The 15961-nt window shown below is 40.6% G+C and overlaps 1 protein-coding gene and 1 pseudogene across 3 annotated transcripts in view; one reads left to right on the top strand and one right to left on the bottom strand.

Moving 5' to 3' along the window:
• Window positions 1–7040, top strand: part of RBM17 (RNA binding motif protein 17) — a 32557-nt gene extending 25517 nt beyond the window's left edge. For all 3 annotated transcript variants that reach the window (XM_006150057.3, XM_014588414.2, XM_014588415.2), the window contains exons 8-12: window positions 2562–2713; window positions 3684–3757; window positions 4956–5054; window positions 6204–6276; window positions 6477–7040. In XM_006150057.3, the coding sequence (XP_006150119.1) occupies window positions 2562–2713; window positions 3684–3757; window positions 4956–5054; window positions 6204–6276; window positions 6477–6580 (502 nt within the window). In that variant the 3' untranslated portion in view covers window positions 6581–7040. The remainder of the gene's footprint in view (window positions 1–2561; window positions 2714–3683; window positions 3758–4955; window positions 5055–6203; window positions 6277–6476) is intronic.
• Window positions 7041–13031: 5991 nt separating this feature from the next.
• Window positions 13032–13985, bottom strand: LOC102482495 (developmental pluripotency-associated protein 4 pseudogene; annotated as a pseudogene).
• Window positions 13986–15961: the final 1976 nt, after the last annotated feature.

Here is a 15961-nt window from a genome sequence, read left to right as displayed (position 1 = left end):
ACATAACAGCTTTTGAAAGTTTTGACTGACTTAGATGTTCAGCACTCTTTCTCTAGGTGGGAATAATTTCTGGTGATTAACATTTGCCAAATGAAGTAGTCAGATGAATTAGAGCTAACTCAGACTATCTCCAATGTGAGTGACTTTTTTTTTTCTCCTGATAAGATGAGTTATGGTTTTTATATCTTTGGCCTAAAAACCTTTGGTCATTCTTACTTACTATAATCAGATATTTATCTAAAATGATATAAAAATCAATTTTCAGATTGACATTGAGGTCAGGCTTGTGTAATCTTTTTTTAAACTCCTCTGGATTTAGCCCGCCTTTTGGTTAAGGGATTTTTTGTTTGTTTGTTTACTCGGATGCTATGAAAGGGCCGTCGAGTGAAGCAGCGTCACACTAAGGCCTTTGTTCCATGTTGCTTAGCAGGCTGCTGCCGGTGACAAACGCTGCCAGTGACGCGGTCCAGCGTTGTCGCTGAGCCTCCTTGCCTCTCCCTCAGAGCCCTCAGGGAGGAGGCAGCAGAGCTGGGGTGGCAGGCTGAGGCTCACACACACTGCAAGATTTGGAGCTCCTGACTCTCCTGGTGTCCAAGACCTGCAGGGTTGTATAAGGGAGCTGTTAGCTGCAGGTGGCCATGTAGTTAATTCGAAATAAGTGAAATTCAGATTGTGCCTCAGCCATTCCAGTCTCATTCCAGGACTTGGTGGCTACATCTAGCCGATGGTGACCGTGCTGGACGGTGCAGATACAGAACACTCCCACTGTTATGAAAAGTTCTCCTGGACAGTGCTGCCCTGCAGTGTAGTTTGGAGGACCGGGTAGATGTGAAATGGGTTCCTCACCCACCCATCCTGCTTATTAATAAAAATAACTTTTTGCTAAATTCCCTTTAAATAGAAATTAATCTTTAACTTGTGCTTAAGAAAGGTGTAATGTACACAGTTCAGTCTTCAGTCTTTTTAGCACTAAAGTAGCTTGCCCAAGTGAAAACTCTAAGGGAATTAAAATGAAATAATATAGGTGCAGTGCTAGTTGAATCAGGTTTTGTGGTTTGAGCCGGAGCAGCAGTGGTCACTCGGACGCACCCTTGAGCCCTGTGAGGGACCTCAGAATGCAGCGTGAGAGCTCTCCTGCTGTCGTAGAAAGCAGTGTGCTGTGAGTCTGGAGTCGTGGGTCCCAGTTTCACTGCTGCCGCTCACACCTATAGAAGTAACTTCCAAATGTAATGTCTTGCTTTTTTCTACTTGACCATATACTAATCAACTAATTTTGACCTTTATTTCTTTATTTCCCTTCTGTTAAACAGATGATCTCCAAGGGTCTTTCATTTCTATACATTGTCATTGGAAACTCTACTGTGCTATTTAGAAAAAAAAATGCTGTCATTTTCATTATGTGAAACTTTGTATTGTACTTTTCAATAATCGGTGGTCACAAGCTATGAGATCCAAGAGCACATGGAAGTCATGTTTTGTTTTGTTTTGTATTCTTTTTTTTTTTTTTAGGTTTTTGTTTTTGCCATAGGGTGCTTTTACTCACCAGAGAGACAGAGAGAGGGAAAGTAGGAAATCACCCCCCTTGTGATTTCTTCCACTCTGCAGTCCCTTTTCCTCCATTCTCCTCTTAGGATTTGGGGATTTTGAAAAGTGATTTTCAAGCTGCTGGGTCCAGGACTCAGACTGCAGTCAGCCACTGGGAGTCCAGTGCCCTAACAACCATGCCACCTGCTGGCCCCAGAAGTTGTGTTTTCTAGCAGGGAGACTGGCTTCCATCAAATAAACTGGCATTTTTCCCTTAAAGATAACCTGGGATATCTGGATTTTGCTCATTAGCTTTTTGTATTTCTTTTCCTTTCTTTTTTAAAAAGAATTATTTATTTAAATTTATTTATTAATTCATTTATTTTAATTTGACTAGAGAGAGACACAGAGAAAGAGGAGAGCGAGAGAGAGGGAGAGAGGGAGAGTGAGAAAGCAAGCCACCAGGTCCGGGACTTGAACCATGGTTAGCCATGTGGGCGTGTCCAGCGCCTTAACCACCACGCCACCTGCTGGTTCCCGCCTTTAGTATTTATTAAATTCTGAGCACACCCACAGCTTCTGTCTCATGGCTCTCTTTGTTATATGTGACTTGTGACTTTATCAGAGTCCTTAATAGAGGGTTTTTTGTTTGTTTGTTTGTTTTGTTTGTTTGTTTGTTTGTTTTTTGAGAGAGGTTTTTGCTATAGGGCGTGTGTGCTTGCCAGAAAGACAGAGAGACAGAAAGTGGGAAATCACCCCCAGAGGGGATGGCCATGCCCCAATCTCTTCTCCTCCATTCTCCTCTTGGGATCTTGGCATGCATGCACACAACGCCTGGCATGAGTTTAAGCCACTGGAACTCAAACCATGGTCAGATAGATGGGAGTCCAGTGACATAGCCATTACGCCAACTGCTGGTCCCGAGAGTCCTTAATAGAGTTTAATACTCCTTCCACAGGAGATTGCTGTGATGTAAAATCCTTCTGATGCTGTAGTTCGTGATGTCAAGTTTGAGAATCTTCTTTTCCTCTTCCCAGTGGCACAGTAGCTCATAAGATCATGCAGAAATATGGCTTCCGGGAAGGCCAGGGTCTTGGCAAACACGAGCAGGGGCTGAGCACTGCACTGTCGGTGGAGAAGACCAGCAAGCGGGGTGGCAAGATCATTGTGGGAGACGCCACAGAGAAAGGTGAGTCCCCAGAGAAGCGGCACACCAGTATGGGGACAGAAAAGAGTTCAGTCAGACGGAGAGGCTGGCCTGGCAGTTCACAGGTTCATCTTTATTTTTTCAGAACAGGGTTAGAGAGTTGAAGAGATGGGAAGAGTAGTCCTCACAAAAATACTTTCAAGCTTACGTCAATGAATCTTGTTACTTGATAAAATAATAGTTAGGTTTTTATAGTCAATGAATCTTGTTACTTGATAAAATAATAGGATTTTATAACGTATGACAGATCCTTTTACAGTGTGCTGGTGATTATGATCTGCTGTATCTCCACCACATAGGTCTCCTCCCTTTCCCCCCTTTTCTGCCCTTTTAGGATAGGTGTGATTTCAGATTTTCTTACAGATTGCCATTCTGTGAGATGTAATGCTACTTTGCCATCATTCGGTAGATCATGCCTTGTGAGTGTTGTATTTGATTTGATTTTTACAGTCTCATCTAGGAATGAGATAGACTTATCTTAGCATGAAGCAGGAAAATTGAGTTAATTTTGAGTCAGCTTAGCTGAATTCTCTTTCAAAGAGAAAGAAATCTCTCCTGGCATCCCTGTTAGTGCATCGCATAGGAAGGACAGCCCGACAGGTTTGTACCAGAACCACCAGTAGTCTCAAGTTTGAGACTGTCTGAAGTCAGCCAGTGGCTGGACGATTAGCACCAGACTGACTTCCTGTGAGGGCTGTGATCCGTATGCTCTGTCAGCCGTGTGGAAAGTGAAGGGAGCAAATATGCTAAACATTTCCAGAAGTTACTGTAAAAACATAGACCAAAGCAAAGCAGATGCTTCATTGCAGATAGGCTGCATTGCTGCTCAGACGCTGGTTGGAGAGATGCTCCTAGGGCCGAGGGACCCGAGGGCATAAGTGGTGGGATCTTACACGTGAGTCGTGAGGAAGGCGCAGCTCTGTGACATGGCTGATGATATGTTTTCATACAGATGCATCCAAGAAGTCGGATTCAAATCCATTAACTGAAATACTTAAGTGCCCTACTAAAGTGGTCCTACTAAGGGTAAGAAGCAAAAGAAAGAAACCCATGCTGCCTTGCGTGATTTTTGTGTCTTACCCATCCCCCACCTCCACATGCTTTTGCACAAACACCATATAAGGGCGATTTTAGATTCTTTTCTCACTAATGTGTACATTTCTTTGCTAAATATAGTCTGCACTCCATATCCTGTGGTTCCATAGCTACAGACAGATTCAGCCAACTATAGGTCAGAAATAATTGGGGTGGGGGAAACCTGAAGATAATACAAATTTTTAGAGCTAGCAAATGGCATAATGGTTAAGTTAATGGACTCCCACATGGTTGACCATGGTTTGAGTCCCAGATCCGGCTGCTTATAATTCATACTGGGCACGTGTGTGTGTCTGAAATCCTGAGAAGAGAATGGAGGAGAAGGAATTATAGTGTAGCCATTCTCCCTGGGAAGTGATTTCTCACTTTCTGTCTCTGGCAAGTGCATGTGCCCTATAGCAAAAATCTCTCTTTAAATAAAAAAGATAATACAACAAATATTTATATGGCATTCACATTGTATTAGGTATTAAAAGTAATCTAGATATAATCGCAGGTAAATAGGAAGTTGTATAGATTATGTGTAAATACTGTTCATTTTATATAAGGGACTTGAACCATCTTAGATTTTGGTATTCAGGGCATTCTGGAATCAGTTCCCCTGTGATACTGAGGGACAGCTATACAGTGGTTAGGACTGTAGTACTTACTTTAAAATATTCGACATTATTAGAACATTAACTCAGTTTATACTTCGGTGCATGCATAGATATTCTTCTTAGTCTTCACATAACTTAATGGATGTCTTGTGTTCTAAGAAATACCAACTTTATAAACCAGTCGTGGTATCATGCTCTGGACCCTGCTGCTCAGCAGGCTGAGGCCACATGGGAAACCTTGGTTCTAGAAGGCTGAGCTCAGTGGTGTGTACTTGGGGTGGTGTGCACCTGTGGTTCCCAGCTACTTGGGAGGCTGAGGCAGGTGTATTGTGACATGGTAAGACACTGTCTAAAAGAATGTCACACGCCAAATAATATGATAATAACCACCTTTTATTACTTTAGGGACAAAATTTTCATTGAGTCATTTGGGATTGAGAACATTTGCCATTATAATTATGAAAGAAAGTCTTACTTAAGTATCTGTAAATTATACTTTGTACTTCATCTTTACTTACTTTTGTTTATAGAACATGGTTGGTGCAGGAGAGGTAGATGAAGACTTGGAAGTTGAGACCAAGGAAGAATGTGAAAAATACGGAAAAGTTGGAAAATGTGTGATATTTGAGGTAAGAGAATTTTCTTTGATGTTTATACCCCATATTATAATTGGCATATTATAAAACATTTCTACAAATAGAATCAGGGTATGCTATAAATAACATGTTATCTTTTTGCAGAATGTGATATGTGATTAGTATTTCTCTTGGTCAGTTATAACATGTTTAAAATTAAAAATTAGAATGACTGCAGATTTTTTTTGGTGAAGAAATACAAATGTTTCATTTTATGATTGAGAATCAGTATCATGATTAAAGACTGTGATTACAGTGTATGCTCACTAGTTACTTAGACATGCCTTTGGTTTCAGTCATGTGGCAAGTAATTACTGTGGTGTATGCCTTTCACATACACTGTGTGTTGAGATCATTTGGGATACAGGAACATTTTCTGAACTCTCAGTGATATATTCAATTGAAGAAACACAATAAGCTCATATAAAATAACGAGAGAATATTCAGTAATAAACTCAGTAGTATCGGATGTAAGTATGAGAACTGAGAAAAGGATTATTTCAACAAAAAAAAGAGAAAGCTTTGTGAACAGTATCAGTGATGAGCAGAGCTTTGAAATGAATTGGTAGAATTTCGGGAGAGGGCCAGAGAAGGGTATTCAGTTTGGGGTAACAGCTTCCGAGAGACCATGAGGAGAACCATAGAACAGCTCACTGGACCTGCTGTGAATCAGCAGGAGATGTGCTCACATAGATGCAGCAGAACCTATCATGGAGGGCCTAGAAAGCTAGACAAAACTAGTCAACTTTATGAATTCGAAAGGCAATTAAAGTAAGCTTGTTTATTTCTTCCATGAGTGAGAGAGGCACCCCTAACAGAATCTTCATGCTGCAATCCACACAGAGCCTCAGTTGGTTTGGATTGTGGATATTCATGTATTTACTCCCAGCATGCAGAAGAGATCCTGGATCTTGAATCTAGGACTTTCCCATTTGGGTCCAGGTGATTTATCATTGCACCCACACCTGGCCCCTCAATATATTTTTCATGGTGAACAGATTTTACTTTTTTCTTGGTATTTGACTAATACTTGCCTATATGTGATGATAATTAAAATATTTACTCTAACACAAATCATTTAAAAGAAATATATATAGTGATATGTAAAATGATAACTTTGCTCATTATACTTTATTTTTTCAGATTCCTGGTGCCCCTGATGATGAAGCAGTACGGATATTTTTAGAATTTGAGAGAGTCGAATCAGCAATTAAAGGCGAGTTGTACAGTTTAATGTTAGATAAGTTAAAAATTAAATTTAACCTTAAGCTCTATAATTAGAATTACATATATATATACACACACACATACACACATATATATGTATATATGTATGCTATGATTTAGTTAAAGTTATTGTTGTGTTGTCCTATGGGATATCTGTGCTAACTGACTGTCTTTTTGCTTGTCTTTTAGCTGTTGTTGATCTGAATGGGAGATACTTTGGTGGACGGGTGGTAAAAGCATGTTTCTACAATTTGGATAAATTCAGGGTCTTGGATTTGGCAGAACAAGTTTGATTTTAAGAACTAGAGCATGAGTCATCTCCGATAATCCTTAAATGATCCGCAAGTTGAGCAAAGAAGAGAAAAGGCAATGGCCTCCGTGGCTGTTGGAGACTGAGACTCTTGGAAGGACTTCTAAGACATATGTTGATGGTCCCTTTTTTATTTTGTGGTTTTTTAAATATAGTATAAAAATCCTTTTAAAAAAAAAAAAACAACAATCTGTGTGCCTCTCTGGTTGTTTCTCTTTTTTATTACCACTTCTGAGTTGATTACATTTTTTTCCTAGGACTTCATGGTAGTTCTCAAGTGCTTCAATGATGCAACATTTCTTGCACTAAAAATCTAGGAAGTTTGGGTACATGGGGTTGTATTATATTATCCTTTGTTTTCTTCTTCTTTTTTTAAAATAAAGCTTGCAAGTACCTGAACTATAGCTTCATAAATTCTGTAATAAAATATCATCTTGGCAATATGCCAAAGGTGAAAATGTCTGCTTTCTCTAACAGAGAAATTCTTAGTGACTCCAGCTGTAGAAAACGCTTTACAACCTGAACTGAGATTGAAGAACTGTGAGCCTACCATGACCTATTTGGATGAATCAAGTCAGCTAAGGGCCTATGAAGGATTTATGGTATATGTGGGTCTAGAAATCATGAATCTATAATAGAATTTGTTTTCAGAGATTCAAGCATAGTCTTTAGGGTCATTCAGAAATGACAGGTTAATTCAGAACCTAGCAGGTACATTGTAAATGTGTGCCCAGTTATGTTTTGGAAATGACAATTCCATGGGAGTCATGTTTCTATGGGCAAAATTTGCAATGATGTTAATTCTGTTGTATGTAATTTTTTAAATTATGAAATTCAGTCACATAAGCTACTTAAACTATTTGGCTGGTTTATATAGTTCTGGAATTGTGAAAAATTGTACCTCTCAAGTACAGTCGTATGTGTGGCTTTACAATTTAGCAGGACCACACACACACACACACAAAAAAAAATACATAAAAATATTCAGTACTGAGGTTCATTGTCAAGGAAGGAGATATTTCTAGCAAATACTCCTGCCCGTGTTCTGTTCTTATGTTTCCCAAATACTGCATGTGACTTTCCTGACGTGGCAACTGAAGGACGTACACCTGTGTAGTCTCTCTAGCTTACTGCGACATGAGAGTGTATCGTGACCCTTGGGAAAGAACTCAGCATTTCTTTTCATCCATGGCCTTGGTTTGGAGACATAAGGAATATTCTGACCCTTTTTAAAAAAGGATTTTCTCATGTTTTTATTTAACATAAATAAAAGAATAACATTTTATCTTTTGTGGTGTTATTTTACTGAATAAAATTGAATCAAGACTGGAGTTTGTGGTAAAAATACATCCATTCTATAAAGTAAGTATGAGTTGAAGAATATAAAGTAAAATAATACAGAGTTGAACATTCTGTAGGATAGTAAGAATCAAACTTAGTTTTTATTTTTTTGGATTTTTGACATAGGGTATATGCACAAGACAGAGAGGGAAGGAGAGTGAATAATGATCCCCATATCACAATCCCTTTTGTTCCATCCTCCTGTCAAGATTTTGTGTATGCATATTCACATTCCTGGCATGTTTTTCAAGCCTCTGGGTCTGGGACTCAAACTGCGGAGTTGGCCATGTAGGATCCAGTACCTTAACCACTATGACACCTGTTGGCCCAGAATCAAATTTAGTTTTACCCATGGAATTGATACATGAATATGGATATGAATACCAAATTTGAGCTTACAAGCACCCACATGTGCTGTGCCAAATATTAGATGACTAATTTAATTGTTATAAACAAATGTGCTTCAAGTATAAATTCTAAACAATTTAATACCTTGCATTTGTTGTTCTTGTGCTTTATAATAACATTATTGCTTATTTGCATTTAGATGGCTTTTCCTGGCATGACCAGCAACCAGAGAAAAGCATGTGACTCATACTAATTTGATTTTTATTAGTATGGGTACAACTTAGGTGATGTTTTTCTCCTCAGTCTCTAATTATTTTCTGAATTATCCATAAACTGCAGTAATTGTTTAGTGGATTATTTGTAACTAATTTCTGATATTAGAATGATAGTTCTAAGTATCTTGTTAGTGCTTTGAAATTAATTTTCATTAGTAGCTTCAAGTTAATATTAAAAATTTCAATTTTGGAAATTACTTAAGCTACAGTATAACTAGCAAAGTTCAGTGTAATACTCTAGAAATTTGTTCTTTGTGGCTAGCCTGTGATCTTTTGAAAATCTGTCGGTGTTTGGGGAGTTTCCTGCTTTCACTCTCCCTCCCTAACACAGAGACTAGCAACTGACTTTCTGGGCTTGTCTTGCAGGTCAGTCTGGGCTGTGTGCTTTCAGTAGGAGAGCCAATCCAAGACCTCAACTGAGAGTGAGCTTTGGAAAGGGCCCAGTGGGGTGGCGCTGTCTAGAATAGACCTTGTCATTCAAAGTAGCATGTGTTGTCTGGTGGGGCAGACTTTGTGGAGTGTCTTGGCTGTGGTTTGGGAGTTTCTTTGCTTTACATAAAACCTCTAAGCTTGATTTTGGCCTATCTGGAGATTTCATTCATGCTCTAGCATTTTTTTGGTGAATGTCTTCTTTTTAAACAACCTGTCAATAGAATGAGTTATTTTATTTGTCATTAGGAACTCTGGTCGGGTTCAGAGGTGGCACAGTGGTTAAGGCACTGGATTTCCAGGTGGCCAGCTGTGGTTCAGGTGCTGGACCTGGGGGCTTCAAAATCATGCCAGGCATTTGTGCATGTGTGTCCAAAGTCCTGAGAGGAGAATGAAGGGCAAAGGACTGTTGTGTGGCCATTCCCCTGGTGGGTGATTTTTCACTTTCCTTCTCACTGTCTCAGGCAAGAGCATGTGCCACATGGCAAAAACCTTTAAAAAACAAAACAAAAAATCTCTTGACTAATAAACAGGTTGATAACCTGAAATCACAGCATGTGCCATATGGCAAAAACCTTTAAAAAACAAAACGAAAAATCTGTTGACTAACAAACAGGTTGATAACCTGAAATCACGGAATGTCTGTCAGCTCCTTAGGACAGGATTAGCAAAGACCTAATCTCCCTAGATTGAAAAACTGATGAATCTAGTTATTTAGTGGTAAAACATTTAGTCAAACTGTTACTGTACTTTGGAATAGAGACCAGATTGGTGTTAAGGGAAATATTAGGAAGACTGGAGCATGCTGGTGTTGGTCACTTAAGCAGCTGTAGTGTTGAACCAATGTTGGGGGGTTCACACCTTGGTTTTCTACAGCCTGCTCTGTGACTGACTGTCGTATGATGATCATACTTAGACTTGTTAGGAGTAAATTGTATATGAAGGGTTTTCAAAAAAGTTTGTGGACATATTGGATGTATAAGTTATAGAAAAAACTATACATAGATTTCAAGATTTTTTTTGTACCGAAATAAACTTGTACTTTAATTATGTATTTCCATAAACTTTAAAAAATTCGCTCATGCTTTAGTCTGCTTGGTTGCTGTAACAAAATCCCACAAACTTTGTAGCTTATAAATAACAAATGTTTCTCACAGTTCTGGAGTTTGGAAGTCCAAGGTCAGGATGCCTGTAGATTTGATGTGTGGTGGGGGCCACTTTCTGATTCATAAACAACCGTCTTCTCCCTGTGTCCTCACATGGCAGGAAGGCCAAGCGTTATTTCTGGAGTTTCTTTTATAAGGTTACTAATCCCATTCATGAGGGCTCCACCTTGACCTCACCTCCCAAATGTTTCATTCTCTTATTACTGTCACTTTGGGGGTTAGGATTTCAACACAGATTTCAAGTCAGGGCCCCAAGCATTCAGATCATAGGATATGTGGGCAGCAGTGACACATCAGTGTTAAGTAAAACAAGCTGCAGAATCCTGCAAAGGAAAGAGAAACTAAGACTAAAGCTGGTTTGAAAGCAGATTGAAGATTCACATCCTTGCTAAGAGAAGCTTTCTCTGCTTGTAACCTGTCAATCAAAGTTGAAGGAGAGTCCCAAGCTTTATAGAGTCATGCTAGTTTGGAAAAATCCATAATTAAAAAGGCCTAGCAGTGCCTCTAGCAGGAGTTTATATTGAAGGTTATAGTCTTGCAAAATGGAATTGAAGGTGTTGCTTTTCTGTTTCAAGTGATGATTTGAGATTTTTGCTTGTTTATTCATGATTGTGTGAACACTGATGAGAGAGATGAGCCTCCTACCCAGGCTCCGGTCATGCCGTGATCCCTTCCGGCTTGTTGGATCTCAAGCACTTGCATGTGACCAGCTTGTTTCAGGCTGACCAGGACACTGGTCACCATATAGGATTCTGTTTCCCCCAAGGAGCACATTACCATTGTACCACAAAGCTGGCCCTCAAATGATGATACTGAATAGCTTCAGGACAACCACCTTTAAGGTAAGGAAGAAGCCCCAGACCACCAGCAGAGAAAAAAGTCCCATCTGGGTTAGATGCTTTTGTTTACTTGACCATGGAATGCACAGATAACCCTGTATTTTTAGTTCTAGGTATTGGACCCCACGTTTGGCCCCAAAGGGGAAAAATGACATTTTGCCTAGAACTTTTGGACTGAAATCAGTAAAAAAGAGACTTGGAATCGTCTTCCTTAGGTTGAGGGCGAGCGCTTTTAAAGCACACATGTGGAAGGACAGTGCATGTTGCGCAGAAGCCAAGAAGGTAGGCTGTGACAGGTACTGCTGTCCTGACACCTATTCCTAAACTACTGCTCCCTGTCTGGTGCTTCTGTTTTAAAGGCTGGAAAAGTTAAATTCTTACTTGAAGCTAGGGCAGCCATGTGATGATGTGGCCACTGAGATGTAAGTGGGAATGTGTGTGTAGTTCTAGAAATATGTTGTGCTTTCCTGATTGAAAGGAGCAAGTGCAGCCGCTGCCACCTGACCTTCAACACGGATGCAGTACCAGAGCCACGGTAAAGGTTAATGAACCTTGGGCGATTAGCCACTGTGCCAGGGACAGCAGAGAGGGATGGTTTGGCTCTGTCAGTTAACTGCTGTGTAGCCCCAAGTGTAAGAATGGTGTGGGCTACTTTGAGCTGATTTTTCTTGCTCCAACTTCATCCTTCACTGATAGATATTCTGCCTACTGTCCAAATGTATATGGTATATTCAAGAGCTGAGCAGGAAGGGAATTTTTTTTTTTAGATAATTAAAAATCACCTTGCTTTCTAAAAGTTCATAGTCTATTTAAGAGGCAGAAGCAAACATGCAAGATGAAAGTGCTAAACATGACATGTCATGAGACTGAACTCTTGGGGGTTAGTGTTTTTATCTCTAGTCTCAGCATTGCACAGCACAAATTCTCAGTTTGCTGGATGGGTATATAAAGTACAAAGAGACCAAAGATGACTGAGCAGATCTGTTAGAAGTGGTAAAGTCAGTTGGCAGGTGGCGGGTGGTTGGGCCACTGGACTCCCACAACTGTGGTTCAAGGACCAAACATCATGGTAGCTTACTTTTTCACTTTCCTCCTCTCCCTGGTCAAATTAAAAAATAATAATAAATAAAATTAAATAATTCTTTTAAAAAAGTGATAGAGTCTAAGGCAGAAATTGAGAGATGATGTTTGCTAGGTCTCACAGGATGAGTGTGGATTGCACTGGGAAAGCAAGAGGAAGGCTCTCATGTGGCTTGCAGAAAATGGTGCTACTGTTGTCTGTCTCCCATTTCTGCCTTCAGCCTTCTAACCTTGGGCTGGGCCTGATTTGATCCCTAGCTCTATAAATTATGCCTCTCACATTGAAAAACAATTTTTTTAATCTTTTATAAAAATATTTACATGATTATTGTGACAGTAATACAGAATTTCCTATATTCCATACCCAGGGTCCCCGTTTTTCATCATTGTACATTAATATGGTACATTTGTCAAAATTAATAAAACAATTATTGACACTTTTTAAGTAAAGTCCATGCTTTATTCAGATTTTTGTTTGTTTGTTTCAAGTATTTACATCTATTAAATTTACAATCAGAATGGAACATCTCCTAAGTCATCAGTATCCTGAGGAGGAAAACTCCAACACAAAGCAAATGACTTTCCTGTCCCCTCTCCTCCATGGCACCGCTGAGGAGGTTCCCACTTCACAGAGCTGCTGAAGTCCTTTCTAGTTCAGAGGGGTAGACGTGGTAGTAGGAACAACGCATTCATCTTAATAATGGAATAGATGGTCCTTTGTTAGAGTCTTTTCCATTTTCCAAGTCTCTGTACCCCAACCTAGGAGGTAGCAGGCACTGTTGGGGGTCCAAGGGTACCATCTGCATCCCACCAGTCTGCATGGCCTTTGAGCAGAAAGAAGCTGGGCCAATGTGGAAGACCAGAGTTCAGCTGTCTGGGTCACTGTGGAGTTGACCATTCAACTTTTCTAACATGAATTACAACCACAGATGTGCCCTTTTCTTGGTATTCTAATCCTACTGGAGACTTTTCATTAAGAAATTGTTCCTTTGCACACATTTCTGGCAAAACATATTGTCTTCCAGGTGCGGGGGTCAGAAACTGCAGGCCAGAAGTAAGAAGAGGGCACACACACTCCTTTTTTGCTTCTCAGGAACCTAGGCTTGTCCAGCATGAAGCTACAGGTGAACCCAACCACCTGTGTTTGCAGGGAGACTTCCATGGACCACACATCACCTGACACCATAGGCCTCTTGTGGGGATTCCACGGCCTCTCTTTCTGCTGACTCCATCTTCCCAGCCACAGATGCAGTTCTGGCCCAGGAGGCCAGCACAGCCTCTGGAGCAGAGGTTGTCACCTCAATTGTATTAACTCCCTCGAGGAGAGCTACAGACTCTTCGGGGTTAGACAAAGCCTGTGCAGGTGGAGGAGTCACTTCCGGAGAATTAGTCCTTTCAGAACACATCCCTTCTTAAGGACTTCCTGCAGAAGCTTTCCCTCTGCCCATCTTTAATTTTCTTTATAATGATGACTCGATCCTAGCCTCTTTGCTGTGTTAGTAATATCCTTTTGATTTGAATAAGCATAGGCACAGTCTCCTATATGCGTCTAATTTCTGGCCTTTGGAGCTGATCTTTAATTGTTGGCACAAAGCCCGCAAGATGTCTCGGTGAAGCCGGTTGACTGGTGGCAGTTTAGAGGGCAATGGGGGAATTGGTATATTTTTCTCAGGCTGTAGGCTGCCATTGCTTTGTGCCTTCTCCTTTGGATAGGAAGCTTGGTCATCCTTCGCAGACCTTTTTCGTTTTTTCCCCTTTGTTGAGGTTGCCAATAAACCTGTAGATGGGCTTGGTTCCCTGGAAGCCCACTGCTGCTCTTCAGTTTCAGACACTTGTTCACACTTAGAATTTCCATACTCTTCCCTTGACTTCTCTGTGGATTTCCACTCCTTGCCTCTTGCATGTTCCATACTCTCAAAGCAGATCGGGCTGGGACCAGTAGTTAACGTAATGGCTATGTCGCTGGACTCCCACGTAGTCGACCGCGGTTCCAGTCCCAGACCTGGTGGCTTAAACTCATGCCGGGCGTGTGTGTGTGCGTGCCCAAGATCCCGAGAGGAGAATGGAGGAGAAGGGATTGCAGCGTGGCCATCCCCCCGTCTCTCTCTGTCTGGCGAGCGCCCACCCTATAGCAAAAACCTCAAAAAAAAAAAAAAAAAAGTAGATTGGGCTGATCCAGATTTCTTGCATTTTTCCCCTTACGTCCTTCCAGGATCCCATTCAGGGTAGTACATTACTTGGAGTTAGTCATGTCTCCTTAGGGTCCTCTTGGTTGTGCCAGTTTCTAAAGACTTTCCTTGTTTCAGGTCAGATTTTCTTGTTTTAAGTTTGTTTACTTATTTTCCCAGAAGGGGAAAGAGCAAGACAGTTACGCCCGACAGGGTCTTCATGGTACGATCCCACTCCCAGCCTCAACCAGGCAGGATGCCACAAGTACATATGAGCCTGGCATGTACAGGGAGGCCTTGGGGTATGAACCTGGGTCCATGTGGCTTCAGCACCATGGAGTATTGTGTTCCTGCTGTGCTGTGGCAGCTGGCCACCTTCACAGTTTGGAAGAGTACTGGTCACGTGTTTTGTAAAATGTTCCTTAATTGGGTCTTGTCTGATGTTTTCTTGTGTTTAGACTGGACTGGTGAGTTTTTATATGGGGATGAAGTGCCGTGGTCACTTCATGCCAAGGGAACATACTGTCAGTGACTTAGCACCGTAGGTGTTGACCTTGGTCACTTGGCGGAGACAGTGGTCGTCCATGTTTCCACTGAGGTTACTCGTTTTCCCCCTCCATTCCTGTGCTCTCTACTCTTTGGAACACAGTCTCTGTGCACAATGCACACCAAGGAATATGGAGTTAGGGCCCATCTCCTTAAAGGACAGAGTGTCCACATAAAATATTTGCCTGGTTCTCACTTATTCACCATTTATTTCAGTATTATAGATATTTGTATTACACTTTGAATTATGATTTAATACTACTATTATTTTTTTGCCCACATTTTTCTAGCTTTGGCTATTGGAAACTTTCAACATATTTCATTGTTGTGTGATGTTTTATGCTTGTTTGCTTATTTTCAGCACTTTATTACTTTTCTGGTACTGTAAGATGCTGCAGGCTCATCTTGCATATTTCCTGTCCCGGTCCTAGAAACAGTCTTTTCTCCAAGGAGCCCTGGTTCCTTACATTGGAGAATAGGATTAGAAACCTAGATCTGGGCATCAAATGTACTTACTACTGCTAGGGTGTGTTGCTTATCAGTAGTCTCAGCTAGTAGGAAATGTATGTGTGTAATGCCCTGTGTATATGCAAGGGGAGTGAGAGAGTTCATGGAAAAATGAAATTAAAGTACAAGTTCATTTTGGTGCAAAATTTTTTTAAGATCCATACACAGTTTTGTTTTGTTTTTTAAGAATTATTTAACTTTACTTACTTATTTATTTTAATTTGACCAGAGAGGGACAGAGTGAGAGAGAGAAAGAGAAAGGGAAAGTGAGAAAGCAAACTTCCAGGTCTGGGACTTGAACCACAGTTGGCCATTTGGGAGTCCAGTGCCCTTAACCACCATGCCACCTGCCGGCTCCCATGCATAGGTTTTTTTTTTAACAATACACATTTTTCATGGACTTTTTGAAGATCCCCTCATACATAATCATCTGTGTCTATGTTAAGGTAAACATGAGTTAATGCTGCTCTCTCCACCTCTGATTCATGTGGGAGCCCAGCACCCTAACCATTATGCCACTTGCTGCTCCCCTCCTTTTAAGATTTACATATTTAAGGTTTACTTTGTGCTATAAAGTTTTCTGGGTTTTCACAAATGCATAATGCCATGTATTCATTGTTATGGTATCATACAGAATAGTCTCACTGCCCTAAAAACAATCCCTT

The sequence above is a fragment of the Tupaia chinensis genome, unplaced genomic scaffold, assembly GCF_000334495.1.
Source record: "Tupaia chinensis unplaced genomic scaffold, TupChi_1.0 Scaffold000275_1, whole genome shotgun sequence".
Classification (NCBI taxonomy): domain Eukaryota; kingdom Metazoa; phylum Chordata; class Mammalia; order Scandentia; family Tupaiidae; genus Tupaia; species Tupaia belangeri.
The sequence above is the reverse complement of the archived record's forward strand: the minus strand, read 5'-3'. Positions and strand labels throughout refer to the sequence as shown.